General features: G+C 37.3%; 3 protein-coding genes across 3 annotated transcripts; 2 read left to right on the top strand and 1 right to left on the bottom strand.

Moving 5' to 3' along the window:
- The first annotated feature begins 3,228 nt into the window (after window positions 1-3,228).
- On the top strand, window positions 3,229-5,957 carry LOC110760586 (putative galactose-1-phosphate uridyltransferase). The gene is made up of 3 exons (XM_021962886.2): window positions 3,229-3,830; window positions 4,383-4,673; window positions 5,408-5,957. The coding sequence occupies exons 1-3, from the start codon at window positions 3,345-3,347 to the stop codon at window positions 5,672-5,674; spliced, it is 1,044 nt and encodes a 347-aa protein (XP_021818578.1). The 5' UTR covers window positions 3,229-3,344; the 3' UTR covers window positions 5,675-5,957.
- Window positions 5,958-6,106: 149 nt separating this feature from the next.
- Window positions 6,107-8,781, top strand: NDF5 (NDH-dependent cyclic electron flow 5). Its single transcript, XM_021962885.2, has 3 exons — window positions 6,107-7,289; window positions 7,875-8,360; window positions 8,463-8,781. Exons 1-3 carry the CDS (start codon window positions 6,750-6,752, stop codon window positions 8,655-8,657), a joined length of 1,221 nt encoding a protein of 406 aa, XP_021818577.2. The 5' UTR covers window positions 6,107-6,749; the 3' UTR covers window positions 8,658-8,781.
- Window positions 8,782-9,050: 269 nt separating this feature from the next.
- LOC110760579 (ARM repeat superfamily protein) lies at window positions 9,051-12,452 on the bottom strand. Its single transcript, XM_021962879.2, has 3 exons — window positions 12,256-12,452; window positions 10,434-11,778; window positions 9,051-9,735 (listed from the first exon to the last, which is right to left on the bottom strand). Exons 2-3 carry the CDS (start codon window positions 11,769-11,771, stop codon window positions 9,238-9,240), a joined length of 1,836 nt encoding a protein of 611 aa, XP_021818571.2. The 5' UTR covers window positions 11,772-11,778; window positions 12,256-12,452; the 3' UTR covers window positions 9,051-9,237.
- Window positions 12,453-14,453: the final 2,001 nt, after the last annotated feature.

Below are 14,453 nucleotides of genomic sequence, written 5' to 3'. Positions count from 1 at the left end.
ACATTAACCAAAGGTGTCTGCTCACCATCACCCTTAAAAGGTGACACCTATCCCATGATTAACCTTAGTTAACTTAACTTTTATGTGAGAATAAAATTAAAAATTAAAAAAGGGTTCACATCTCATTTCTCTCTATCTGTTTTTCTTAAGGGAGACGTAGATAACTGCCAAAACGTCCTAAGGGAGATGTAGGCAACCACCAAAACTTCCTAAAGGAGACGTAGACCATCTTCCAAAACATCATAAGGAAGACATAGGCAACCACCAAATCGTCCTAAGGGAGACGTAGGCAACCGCCAAAAGGTCCTAAGGGAGACGTAGGACAACCTACCAAAACGTCATAAGGAAGACGTAGGCAACTACCAAAACGTGTTCGGCAGGCAGATCATCTGAATTTGGGCCATATTGCTTCCATCTCACAATATCCTTGGCAAGGGGCAGACCACCAACTTTCTTCCGATACTTGCTCAACAACCAGCGTCATTCGCAAAACCTCGTAGGGATGTTCAAGGCCCGGCAGACCTTAGCCATGTCTAGTTCGAGATATAGTTTATTACTTATATCATTCTCTGTTAGCAGAAGACAGAAGTCAGCTAGTCACACATCAAAGAATTCAGACAAAATTGAAGCAAATCAATAGAATTTTGACGTACCATCGCAGTAAGTGAGAGGAACAAGTGGACCATCGCCGACCTAGCCTTCCCACCGTCTGCTAACCTCCAACACATCGGCGTGCCATGAGTGATCTCCTTGGTTGAGACTGTCAAACAGCTTGGCGTTGCATATACGGACCTGGGCATACTTCTTGTAGCACCTCACTTCGAAGAAGTAAAAGAACTCCATCACTATCAAATCCAGCTTAAAGAAACGGCTTAAATTCTCAAAAAACATGATCGGCCAGTAGATGTTCATAGTACATTGGCTTGGGGCACACTCCATGGCGCATAACACATTCCTAAAGAACTTCGACAACAGGAACGTAAAGCCCAAGGAGAAGTATAAGGGACGAAATGTGATAATTCTAGCATCCGTATCATTCGAATCCACACAAGGCGCATCGTCAGTCGAAGATGCCGCCAACTTGACATGCATGTTATCAGGTATGGCAGAAGCATAAGTAGCCCGCCACTTCTGGAAGTGAGCTTCAGACATAATGCGATGCAGATTAGCCACAAATCTCTTCTTGTGCACCTTGGAACCACCCTATAGATACGAAGTGTGAACTCGGTGATCGACTACCCTTGTCGGAAGACATGACCGTTGACTAGCTGCAAAAGAGAAGAAATTCACAAGTCAAAGGCAAGGTTTAAAATATCGATGGTATTGGAAATATCGGTAGTCCAAAAATACGGAAATTTCAATGGAAATATCGGGATATTATCGATATCAATAAAAATTGAATAAAAACCACGGAGATTATAAGAAAAACTCGGGAATTTTTATTGAAACTTTGGTGGATGTTTATTCAGTCAATTATGTATTATTTATCACACAATAATTGGAAGGAAATGCATTGCATGATGGGTTAACTAATTTAAGTTGATTATATAGCGAGCTGACAAACACTGTGAGTGTAGAAAATATGTAGTAATTAATGAAAAAAGATTAAACGCACCACAATTATTTATATATAATGATTTACTACAATATTTTTACACTTTATACATTGCATGGTAAGATACATAATTGATTTAGCACCACACAGAGTTCTTATGAGGTTGAAATTTTTCACTATCTTCATCATTTCTATGTGTAGGGTAAGTGTATTGTGAAAAGTAGTCATCAAATGATAAACCCCCAAAATAGTTTTTCATGTAATTGTTCAAAACAAAACAATATAAATATGTATATTTTAGCATATTATCACAAAAACATAAGCAACATGGTGGTTAAGGTGTTGGAGGAGTGAAATGGCAAGGGTTTGAATCCCCTTTGTGTGTTTGAGTTTTTTTTTTTTTTTTTATGAATTTTTTTCATTACATCGATTTTTTCGATATTTTAGCGATATTTTGACAAAATATTGCTGAAGTAAGTGTGAGCGAAATTATCGACATCGATATTTTCCGATATTAACGTCGATATTATCGATATTTATACAATATGTGTATGGATACGTTCCGAAATATCCGTGACCTGAAAAAACAATAATATCCTCGATATTATTGATATTTTAGACTATGATTACAGGTCAAAAATCACAATTCAAGCCGCAAGAAGGAAGACTCTCACTTGTGACGCAAGACAAAAAATAGTGAGAAGGCCATGTGGCTCGAGCTGAGTCGCAACTTGACCACATGCCAATAAGAAGACGACACGTAGAAAATGAATATTCCTACATCAAGGAACCAAGCTCCACCAAATCTCATGAAGTAATTCATATCATTTTTTTGGGGAATAATAATTCTAACCAAATAAGGATTATTCTTAGTATAACGTTGCCACCGAACCGGTTGTTCATTAACTAGCATCGCCAGTTTCTCCTCTCGTTGGTTCGGCGTTGGCTTTCAAAAACTCAACACTAAGTAGTCCGATTTAGTGTTCGATGAGCCCTTCACAACATGGTTTGGTTTGGTTGACCAACACTACACAAAATTCTTAACCATTTTGCTAGCAGAGGGGCTTGGGTGTAAAGTTTTAATGAGTTCATGTATCATTTTGTAGGGTCTTTAAAGTTCGAGTATGAATTTGAAATGACCCCTAAAATTCAGGGGTTTTTATGCAGTTGATCCAAATAAATATTATTTTACGGAATTTATTTTTTCAAGTTCAAATTTTTGTAAAAATAAATTATGATGAACTAAACTAAAATTAACTATTAAAAAAAATTACCCGAAAGAAAGGGTTTTTATCATGAATGGTCCCTAAACTTTTCAGAAGTCTTCATTTAATTCCTTCAACTTTCAAATCAATCAATTTGGTCCTTAATGTTTTGCACACATCAATTTGGCCCCTCTCATCCCATTTTGTCAAAATATTCATTAAATCTCACGCATTTTGCCCAACAAGAGTATATGCTTTCCTTGATGAGATCCAAATGTAAAATCCTAAATGAAGAAAAGATAACCTAAAATGAGCTATATTTTGATGAAAATGCATTTTTAAAGTTGGTCACGTGATGATATGTGACAGAATTCAACGAAAGAACAAATTAATGTGTATACCAAAAGATGAATGACCAATTTGATGAAAACCCAAAAAAATTTAAAGTTAAAATACTTTTGAGACAATTACCAAAGCTAGGGTTAGGGAAAAAAAATTCTTTGATCCCAAAATTTGAATTTAGATGGGAGTGACCTAAAAGAGTGACCTAGAATAATAATACGTCTAATTGATTAAAGAATAGAATGGCATCATCTTCTTCATCAGACTCTTCAGCTCCTCAAACCCCGCAACTCAGAAAAGACTCCGTGACAAACCGGTGGGTGATATTCTCACCCGCCCGAGCCAAGCGACCTTCAGACTTCAAATCCAAGACCCCTATCAATCCCAACCAACAACAACAACAATGTCCCTTCTGCATCGGCCACGAGCACGAGTGTGCTCCCGAGATCTTCCGGGTCCCGCCCGACAACCCGGACTGGAAACTCCGGGTCATCCAGAACCTCTACCCCGCGCTCAGCAGAGACATCCCTGCTGCTGAAGAAGGAAATAACTCGGATTCGGGTCGGGTTGTGGTGAATGGGTTTGGGTTCCACGACGTAGTGATTGAGACCCCTGTTCATTCGGTTCAGCTTTCTGATTTGTCGCCGAGAGAGATCGGTGAGGTTCTTGTTGCGCATACGAGGAGGATCAAGCAACTTATGAGCTACGATTCTATCAAATACGTCCAGGTATTTTTTGCGTTTGGCCTTGCATTTTTTACAATTTTGAGTTTATATTTTTTTCTTTTCGATAATTCAATTTGGAAATTTGGGTGCTTGAATTGGTTAAAAATGAATTTTTTATATGGTCCGCAATTTATAGTTTAACATTTGAAATTGGAGAATGGGATATATGAGTTGTATATAATTGGAAAAATTCATGCACGAGATCAAATGGATAGAGCGCCTGTTATTTTATTGGAAATCCTATAAACGAGGAATTATGTTGTCATTAGATTAGCCTCTGTTTATTTTATTTAAATCTTAACTTGAAGATGGCTTGTGTTTTAAGAATCATGAGCTTCTTGCTTAGTTTTGTTTTCGAAATTACCGTTCTGCTTAGTAAAAATATTTAAATCAGGCATATGGAAGCTTGATTTTGAAATGTCTGTATCCAGAAAACGTTTAAGTTAAATGGTACTGTATGCATTTTCTGAAGTCCATTTCCTCTACAAAATCTCTTCCTTTCTCCTTACCCTGTCAGATTTCTATTTAAGCTGATTTTTTGTTAATTCGTTGAAGGTGTTTAAGAACCACGGTGCTTCAGCTGGGGCATCAATGAGTCACTCTCACAGTCAGATAATGGCTCTTCCAGTTGTTCCTCCCGCTGTTGCTACCCGACTTGGCAGTATGAAGGAGTTTTTTGATCAGACTGGGAAATGTAGTGTCTGTGAATCTAACTCAAAGGATCTACTGATTGATGTTTCAGCCCATTTCATTTCAATTGTACCTTTTGCTGCTACATTTCCATTTGAGATGTGGATCATTCCTCTGGATCACTCTTCTCATTTCCATGAGCTAGATAGTGAGAAGGTAATTGTCTATGTTATAGAAACTGACTTGTTGTATGAACTGATTTTGCTTCTACTTTGGTAAGATATTATGTTGTTTATTTTGAAATGCTACTTGAAACATACGTAATTAATTTCAATATTTGGATTAATGAAATACATTGGTTTTCTTTTTTGTCAAAAAGGAAAATTAAAGTATAAGTTTTGTGTGATGATCACTTAAAATATGCTATTTTCATATCCCAATGTGAATGACTTTTTAGGTAGGATTCTTGTTTGCAAAATTTATATGCACAATATGGCCAAATTATGAAAAAGAAACATACTGTGTGAGTAGGAATTGAAAAACACCATTGGGAGTTGCTTCCAGTATTATGGTAGACTTTAATACGGGCTTATATAAAGTACGAATCTTTGGGGTTAACGACTCTGTCTTTGACTAGAAAAACTGAGAAATAATGATTTTATGGCTTATATAAAGTGCGAATCATCTACAGATTTTTAGCTCGCATGGTTGAAAATAGCTCAGAGAATTCTGCATATCGAGTATTGTGGTACTGTATTTTTGACAAAATATTCTTAGCTTGTATGCCTAACATGTGTGTCGAATCATAAGAATAAATATCACACTCAAAAGACAAGTTTCTAAATATTTCTTTCAGTGTCATAGATGGTACTTCAGCTTATCTGATGCAAATATGCACCCATTTAGATACCTATGATTGCTTTCCTGAGACTTTATATGCGACTTTGCAGGCAGTTGAACTTGGAGGGCTCCTAAAACTCGTGCTTAGGAAGATGTCTTTGCAGTTGAACAATCCACCATTTAATTTCATGGTTCAGACTTCTCCACTTGGGGAAAATGCTTCACAGTTGCCTTACTCCCATTGGTTCTTGCAGATAGTTCCTCAATTAAGTGTTGTTGCTGGGTTTGAAATGGGAACTGGGTGTTACATAAACCCAGTCTTCCCAGAGGATGCTGCAAAAATTTTGAGGGAAGTAAAAGTTTCACCTTCGGAGTGAAGCAATGAAAATTACTGGGAATTTTATACTTCTAAAAATGAAAATTTGAAAATTGTGAATTTGTATGAGAAAACCAATGTGTTTCTATATTGGTAGAGTTTCTTAATTTTCCCCCTGAATATTTGTATAGTTCATAGAATCTCTCCTATGTGTAGGGAAGAAGGGTGGTGAAGTTCTCATCATGTGACGGTAGCTTGTACTTTTCACTTTTAGTCTTTACATGTGACCTTGATGCACAAACTTTTTTCTTCTTTTTGAAGTTTATTTTCTATTTTTTTTGCTAGGGGAGTTCAAGGTATGATCAAACACATTGATAATTTGATAATTTTTTGTTTTAAACAAAATAATATGGTGATCAAATGTATACTACTGTCTGCTAAGGATGGGTTGGTCTGGAGGAGAAAGGAGAGGGGGAGTAGGGGCTGATGGGTAGTGTATCAGGATGCGATGGTGGAGTTTAAAGTGAGAAGCAAAATATCAAGGGCAAGTTGGGTTATTTTAACTTCTAGAGGACAATATGATATTTGACCATATATTTGGTGACTCGGAGATTGGATTAAGAGGTAGGATTGGATTGGAAATGATAAGTATCCTTCATTGACATTATTAGTGTACTGTGTTCGTATCTTGGCTTCAACGTTTTGAGTTCATGTCAAGAGGTAGGAGTAGTAGGATTATGTAGTCTACCTTTTTGGTAGATAAGTTTTCTTACAAAAATACACATAGTAGGATTATATTGGGATTATTTTTTATCCTATTCACATTCCATTTTTTAGCACCAAACACACATTGAATTAAACTAATAAATCCTACGGTACCCACCAAACGATAACCATAATGAAGTATATGAATTGTCTTGTAGCGAAAATATCGCAAGCAGCTCCACTAGTCACATTATCCACTTGCATCCTCATATCGTTATATACCCTTGCAGGCAAAGCCAATAATGATATGTGGGCCCTCGCACCCCCTGAAAGCAGTCAAAAAAACCAATAAAGTGTGGAATGGTTCTGGAAAATGGCAATTAGAAATCCTAGGAAGAGATAATTTTTTCACAAATTAACTGGAAGAAAGCATGAGCATGGTTTTCAGTCCATTTTTGCTACCCAATTTCAGTCCTTTGTCCACGGCTAGTGCTAAACACATAGATTCTTCTTCTCTACCCTCTTTCAGTTTCTTGCAGCTCTACAAAACTAACAGCAACAAGAGAGAATTCCCAGTTGCAAAAGTGGCTTCAATCCCATACCAACCCATCAATGTGGACTACTTGGAAGAAGAGTTCAGTGGCCATGGAGTGATATTCAAAGGAATTGGTGACAGCTGTGTGGCCAAGATGGAACTGGAGAATGGTAGTAAAGCCATCATGATGCTGCCAAGCGGCTTAATCACTTCCTACAAGGCTTCCATGTGGCACGGCGGCACGGTTGAATTGCTGCAGGCTTCAGTCTCTGAGTCAGAGGAGAAGAATGAATCTGCTGCAGCTGCTGCTGGTGTTGCCATTCAAGGAGGGGTGTCTTTAGCCTTTGATTGTGTAAGTGAGGATGAACAAGTTTCATGGTCTCCAACTAATTGGGCTCTTCATGACATTAGAGGAAATCCTCAGCAAGAGATTCAGGTTGGTTTTTTTACTTGCTTTCCTCACAACCAAGGAACCTATCAAAAAAACTGAATTTTATTTTATTTTTATACCAGTTGCAAACTTATTTACACTGTAGATAATTCTAGAGAGGTTTACAGAGCAAAATAGAAAAATGCAGTTAAGTGATCCATATATTAGAGCAGAATGTCATTGAATGCCATACATAGTTTGAAACTAAGTAATAGAGTGAGACAAAGTTCAACAAAAGGGAAAATAGTCAGGTGGCTACATGAATTTGGCAAGACAATGTACAAAGCTTAGTAGGTCAAACTGTTTATGTAGTTAACTCTAGTTTCCTCATTTGTGTTACCAGCAGAAGAAATAAGGCTACTACAAACATTCACATGTGCACTCACTAAAGGCCATTTGCAAAGTCTAAAACACTTTTTTCCATTATAATTAAAATCGAAAAGACTAATCAAACAATGAATTTATTTCAGGCTTGAAGTTTCCGATACCGTTGTAGTCAGATTCTGTCCTGTTTATGTTTTGACTTGTTCATTGATGGTGCATAGGATTTTAAGCCAATTCTTAGAGAAAACCATTAAATTGAGAATGCAGGTACAACTGATTAGCACTGATTCAGAGGACAAGGTTGAAATCAAATACATTATCACCCTGAAAGAAGACGTCTTGGTCTCAGAGCTTGTGATCTCTAACTCTAAATCTTCATCCCTCCAACTAACTGGGTCTATTTTAAGTCATCTGACAGTGAGCTCACCAGATGCAACTTATGCAGTTGGTTTGGAAAGATCAGATTTCTTTAGCAGGTTGCCCATTTTGTCAAGTTTCGGGATAATCCCTCCCGACTTTGGCCTAAAAAATGAATCTCAGATCAGCAAACTATGGCAGCAAATTTCACAAAAAGCATTTATGCCTGGCTGGGGTCCAAAGACTCAAAACGATGATGGCAATGAAGCAGATAGAAACCAAAGAGAAAATGAAGAAGAAATGGAGGGTGAAGAAGATGACAACTACAAGCATTTAAGAGACCAAATGAGTCGAATATACACCAGCGCGCCTACCGACTTCACAATCATTGACAGGGTACTTTGAAAAACTAATTAAATTCTGAATTCTCCAAAACGTTCTGCACTCTCAACAATTGACACTTTTTTCTTTTATTAAAATTTTGGCTTTGTGGAACAGGGTAGAAGAAACTCTGTCATAGTCGGAAGAGATGGGTTTGATGAACTATACATGTTCAGTCCTGGCTCAAGTCATGAAGACTATGGCAAGTATTCTTATATATGCGTCGGCCAATCGGCGGTTCTCAAGCCAGTAATCGTGGGTCCTAATGAATCATGGAGGGGCGGACAGCGCTTATACAACCCAAATCTTTAAGTTTTCATAGCATGACTCTGCTCTCATCTCTTAAGCCTTGGTGTAACAACAGACAGAATATAACTTTCATGTTATGAGATTGTGTACAGAAGATAAAGCAGCTCTTGATTATGTTGATGCGAAATTGTTCCAATCTATATAAGCATGTGCATGTGGTAGTTGCTAAAAAAAAACCACATAAGGTTACAAGTTACAACTACAAGTGGAGCAATTTCTGCAGTTCACCGTATTTAAAAGACTCATCTTTTACATCTACTGACCTCGCAAAAGATGTATTTTTACCCTCTTAAGATATTAAATACCCTTCTGAGGACATTGCATGCCACAAAGTACATACCAAGGTATGTGCTTTGTCTTAAAAATAACAATATCAAATGCAGTAAACGATAAACATTTCCTCAAGAACACAAATTTTTTTGATTCTCTTCAGTACATTGGAACATCCACGTCTAGTTGTGATGGTAAAATTCTAGTTTTACAGAAGATACAGAGAGATTCTCTTGTCTACCATTGCCTACTTTATCAAAAGAATTTGATACATCAAAATGAGTAACGACGGTGGAAGAAGAGAACGAGCACATTAAGTTGGAACAAGATAATGACCTTCATGTCCTTCACCTTGATCATTAATCCAAAGTAGTGGCATAGCTACAGCAAGTAGTGCGAATGAAAGTCCACACAACAATTTCACAGCAACCTTTCGACGGGCACTTTTTATGCCAGACATTTGAATTTCTGTTTTATTTTCTGGAACCACCTCGTGAGACGCCTCCAAATCAGCATCCAAAGGAATGCCATCTGTTGATGATACTGATTCAGGGCCACCTTGAAACTGCTCATCACCAGCACAGAAGCTCCCATTCTCTCTGCAGTCATAGTTCACACCATGTGAATAGCCTTCTTGGTCGTATCTGGCATTTGGGCTCCAATCAAATTCGCTCAAGGATAAACTTCTAAATCTTCTGGCTCGTTTCTCAGAGGACTTAGAGTAGACATTACTTGGATCCTGAAGAGAGTGAACCAGCCTCCTTGGAGTGTTGAAGATGATGTTGTCAACATTGATGGGAGTGCGTGACCTCTGAAGCACCAGAGAGGCATCCCAAGATTGGCAACACACAAGAAAATCATAAAATTGGCATATTTAAATAAAAGTTAAGCTTCAGTGGATAGACAGCATGAGTAAGACAACACCATTGTCAGGCTATAAAACAATCATTGGCCTAACAACTTAAGCTTTGTGCGAATAATGGTAATCAACCAGTTTTACCATGGAAGAGCAGGAGATTCTGAATTTGAACCTCTGCAATTATATCCTCCCAATATAAATTGAATTTCACTTGTTGGGCTCTAATGGTGAAGAGAGAACCACATGTGAGGGGAGATGTTAGAACATAAAACAAGTATTGGTTCACATCCTGAGCTTAAGGTTTTGGGATATTGATAAACCAACAAATTTATCAACTAACACACAATACCATCTCACGATCAGTAGCCTTAATTTTCCAGAACACAAATTTTTGAAGTAGAGATAATGTACCAAAGAATCTGACATACGAAAGGCTTTTTGGACTATCTGTACTATTTTTACAATCCAGCAAGCAGTTTATTTACCTTCTTTCCCCCATTAATTTCATGCTTTCAGGTTAATTTTTTACCTAAATCCAAAAACTAGTTGAGTAACTACTTCTACCACCGTACAATCAAACCATTAATAGCAGTTTCTTTCCACATCAGAAAAACAGAATAAATTGCTACATATGTACAGGTTTAACTTACCAGAGGACTGGTTGTGGTGCTTCTTGATACTCCACTCCTAGGATTTCTTTGCAGGAACCCTGCAAATTCCTCTGTGCAATCTCCTTCGCATTTCATGAATTCATTATTCCCAGAGTTCTCTGGATATCCATTCGAGTACGCACTACCCCGAGCAATTTCTGAGAACAAGCCATCCTTGAGAGACACATCAACTACTCCATTCTCACGACTCCAGAGTTTCCGGTTTACACTCCTACAATCATAAATTGAATTTTGAGAAGCCTGACTCATTGAAATAGGTGACTCAACCAATGATTCATATTCAACAAAGGAATCAAGGGTCTGTGACTCGGGTGACATTGATGCAGGAGACTGATCACCGGCACTTGATAGGTTTCGCCTACTGCTGTGGCCTCTCCTAATAAAATTTGACCCACAGACAGAACCAGGACCTTTTTCAAGTTTTGAGCCTTTATCTGCACCTATTCTCCTTGCAGTTTGCAGAGCTTCAAAGGCAGCCCCTTTAACATAAGCCATCTGATCAGATTGACACTTCTCCATTTCTTCAATTATCAACTCAAGCTCAGAGAGAATGCTCCAAGGATCTAAGCATCTCATCAAGAAATTCACCATTTGAATAGCTGACAACCGCTTCTGAGAATTCCCTTCCACTACACCAGCATTCAATATCCGCAGTCCTGCTTGTATCAACAACCTAGCATATGGTTCAACAATTGTAGCATTACGTTTTGCAAGAGCCATAACCAGACCCATGTGTGCATTTGTCTGAGTGGACTTCTCCTCCAAAGCACCAGAAACATTCTGGCATACCCTATTAACCATCTCATCTGCAGCAAAACGCCAATTATCCGAATCAATAAGAGCCTTTAAGCAAAGTGCAGCTCCAGAAGTCAAGCTCTCTTGAGAACCCAAGAGAGAATCCGACAGAGGATTGCAGAGTGAATGAATAATGTTCCTTTTCTTGTCTTCGGGGGTGGTTGGGTCAATCCCATATCTAGCAATAGCTGGGACCACCTTTGAGCAGGCTTGTTGAAGAGGGAAAGACCCTGCACTTGAAGCCAAGGTCTTGATTATGGTGGCCATGATGCTGTTTATCAGAGGTACTATCTTGACACCATGAACGCGAGCAAGAACTTCATATAGTGAAATAGTGCATTCTCCCGACAAAGAACCAGTTTCTTTAGTTTGAGAAACTTGGGCAAGAAACATTGGGATTGCCTTGGAATCCAATTCTTTCACATAGGATTTAAGTGCTTTCATTGCTGATCTACGACTATCAGCATCTTTATCAAGATTTTCCAATTCACGCCTTAGTATTGGGCTTAAACTCCTCCCCATTGTTGGCCTGCATCCAATTCATGAAAAGGGTTTATTGAAAATGGTTTCGTGAGTTGGGTATTTCAATTTGCAAGACCAACACAGAATGAAACATACAATCCATGAAAGTCATGTATTGAACTTCCCCAAGTCCCAAGCAATGAATAAATATGAGGTTTTGAGCTTTAGCAAGGCAAAAACAACATCAAATGTCAGAACTTTTCTGCATCTCCAAGTCCTAAATGTCGAAAATCCAAGACGAAAGTTCGTTTCTTTCCTCACTTTTAGATAGAAACCAAATACTCATTTGATGCGAAAAACAGAAAAAGATATATCTTTCTATATATTTTCTAGGCCAAAGCAGAACAATAACTCAAAATAGAAAATGGGTATCATTTCAGAATTCACATTACTCAACATTAAACATCAAAATACAAAATAGAAAAACGAAGAGCCAAAATTCAAGAACAAAGGACTGCTTTTAACATCAAGAACTGAGAAATACCAGTAGTATGGACTGTGGAAGACTTTCAGAGCTCTCTCCTGCTCCTAGGGTTAGAGCTGTGCTTTTTTATCCTGCGCTGAAACAAAGGCTTTTGAAGGCCAGAGATGGTAACTCAGAGAAGAGAGAGAGAGAGAGAGAGATGGTAAATGTATTTGGGTTTGGGCGTTGAATTCATAATTAGCGTGTACTTAGGGCTGTCTTAATGAGCTTTCTTTTTCTGGCGGTACCCAGAGTTTCAAATCTTCCTTGTAAATTCCACCGCTCTCCCTTCTGCAGTGGATCCCAAAATGGTATCCTCTTGGACGAAAATGCCCCTCTTCTTATTAGTAATTCTTCACGATGCCTTGGAATTGGAACAAAACTAAACTATCTATCCATGAGACCATAGTTAGTTATGTAATGGTAAAAGTATGAATAAAATAAGTACGTCTTTAATCGATACTTTGAAAAATATAAATGAAAATTTTAGCCACTATTTAATATTTATTTTTATTTAATAATATGTGAAATATATATATATATATATATATAATACGTGAATTTTTTCTATATTATTGAAAATTTTGTAAAAACTATGTGTATTAAACATGAAAATATGTACATACATATGTGTATTATACATCTAATTTATAAAAAACATATACAAAAAATGGAAGTATTTTTAAAAATACTAACGTATGTGTATAGTATAATACAAGTATTATAGGGGGGAAATGCTAACAAGCCATGAGACAAAATAAAACTCACATTTTTCACTCAACAAAGTTATTTGTTTTTCTTTATGGAACTCTAATTTGAAACCTGTAAGAGCATCCATAATGGGAGGGTGTATATGGGGGTGTATGTTAAATATACACCCCTTGTCACCGGAATCGTCTCCAATGGGGAGATGTAAAGGGTTGTAAATATACATCACCACCATGAGATGTAAAATAAAATGTACATTTACATCTATTTTTACATCTTTTGCAGGCGGGACCCACCCGAGAAAAGAGAAGAAAAATGAAGAAAAGACAGCATAAAAGGCTGGGACCTGCCGCTACAGTAATTGCTGGAAAAAAAATTCACATGTGGGGCAATTTTTTGGTTGTCATGTTCCCCCCCCCCCCCCCCCCCCAACGGCTAGTTTGAAACAGCCAGCAGTTTTTTTTATTTATTATTTTTAATGAAGAATCTGGCCAAGTAGTAGCTTTTTTTTTTTTAATGAAGAATCAGCAGTTTTTTTTTTATGAAGCATATCTTCTCCAAATTTAAATATTTTTAGGTCTATTTGTTTGAAAATATAAAATTAACCTAATACAAAAAAAAATTATAAAGTAAACACAAAATACAAATTTAACACAAAAACGAATTAAGATAAACAAAACAATTATACATCTTAGATTTACATCTTTTCCCATTGGAGCTCAAAACGTATTTACACCCCCCGGAGGTGTAAAGGGGATGTAAAAGTGGCTTTACACCCCCGAATTTACACCCCCCCCCCCCCCCCCCCCCCCCAAAAAAAACTGTGGATGCTCTAAGTAGAGAGAAGATGACCTTGTTAAGCAACAAATGTGGATTTTATTTTGTCTCTTGGGTGGATGAGCTAAGTTTTGATGAAAATATTCTTTGAAAGTTTGTCACATGTTGATGCGCAACCAGTTTTAATGAATGCATAAATAAATAAAAAATCAATGAAATGAAATGCAATAATATGGACTAAATTGATTTGTGAACCAAAAGATTAAACATCATATTGATTGGTTTGGAACTTTAAGGAATTTTTAAAAACAAATTCAAAGATAGTTGTTAGGGGTAAGTTTGGAATGAAGATTGCTAATTTTTCAACACATTAAATACTTAGTTTTTTTTTTATAGGATAAGATTTCATTCATAAGTCAAAATAGGCATACAAAGATTGGCACGAATATAATAGCCTCATTAAAACCTTCCTAGGAAAACTACTTGGGACAAACCCGATAGTAGGAAAGAGTACCACACAAGCCAAGGACTAACAAGAAAGTTTGACCCAAACCACAAAAGACCGTTACAAGAATAGAAAAAAAAAACCAACTAAACACCGACACAGTAGACCCATAAAGAGAACCAAACCGCATCGCATCCCAACTGTCAAAAGAAGCATTTTATGAGAAAAACTCATAGTCCTTTGACCGCCCACGAATTGCCAAAAACACATTAAGGACGGAAACCCAAAA

Source organism: Prunus avium, chromosome 7 (assembly GCF_965620075.1).
Source record: "Prunus avium chromosome 7, drPruAviu1.hap1.1, whole genome shotgun sequence".
Taxonomy (NCBI): domain Eukaryota; kingdom Viridiplantae; phylum Streptophyta; class Magnoliopsida; order Rosales; family Rosaceae; genus Prunus; species Prunus avium.
This window is presented reverse-complemented; position numbering and strand designations above follow the sequence as displayed.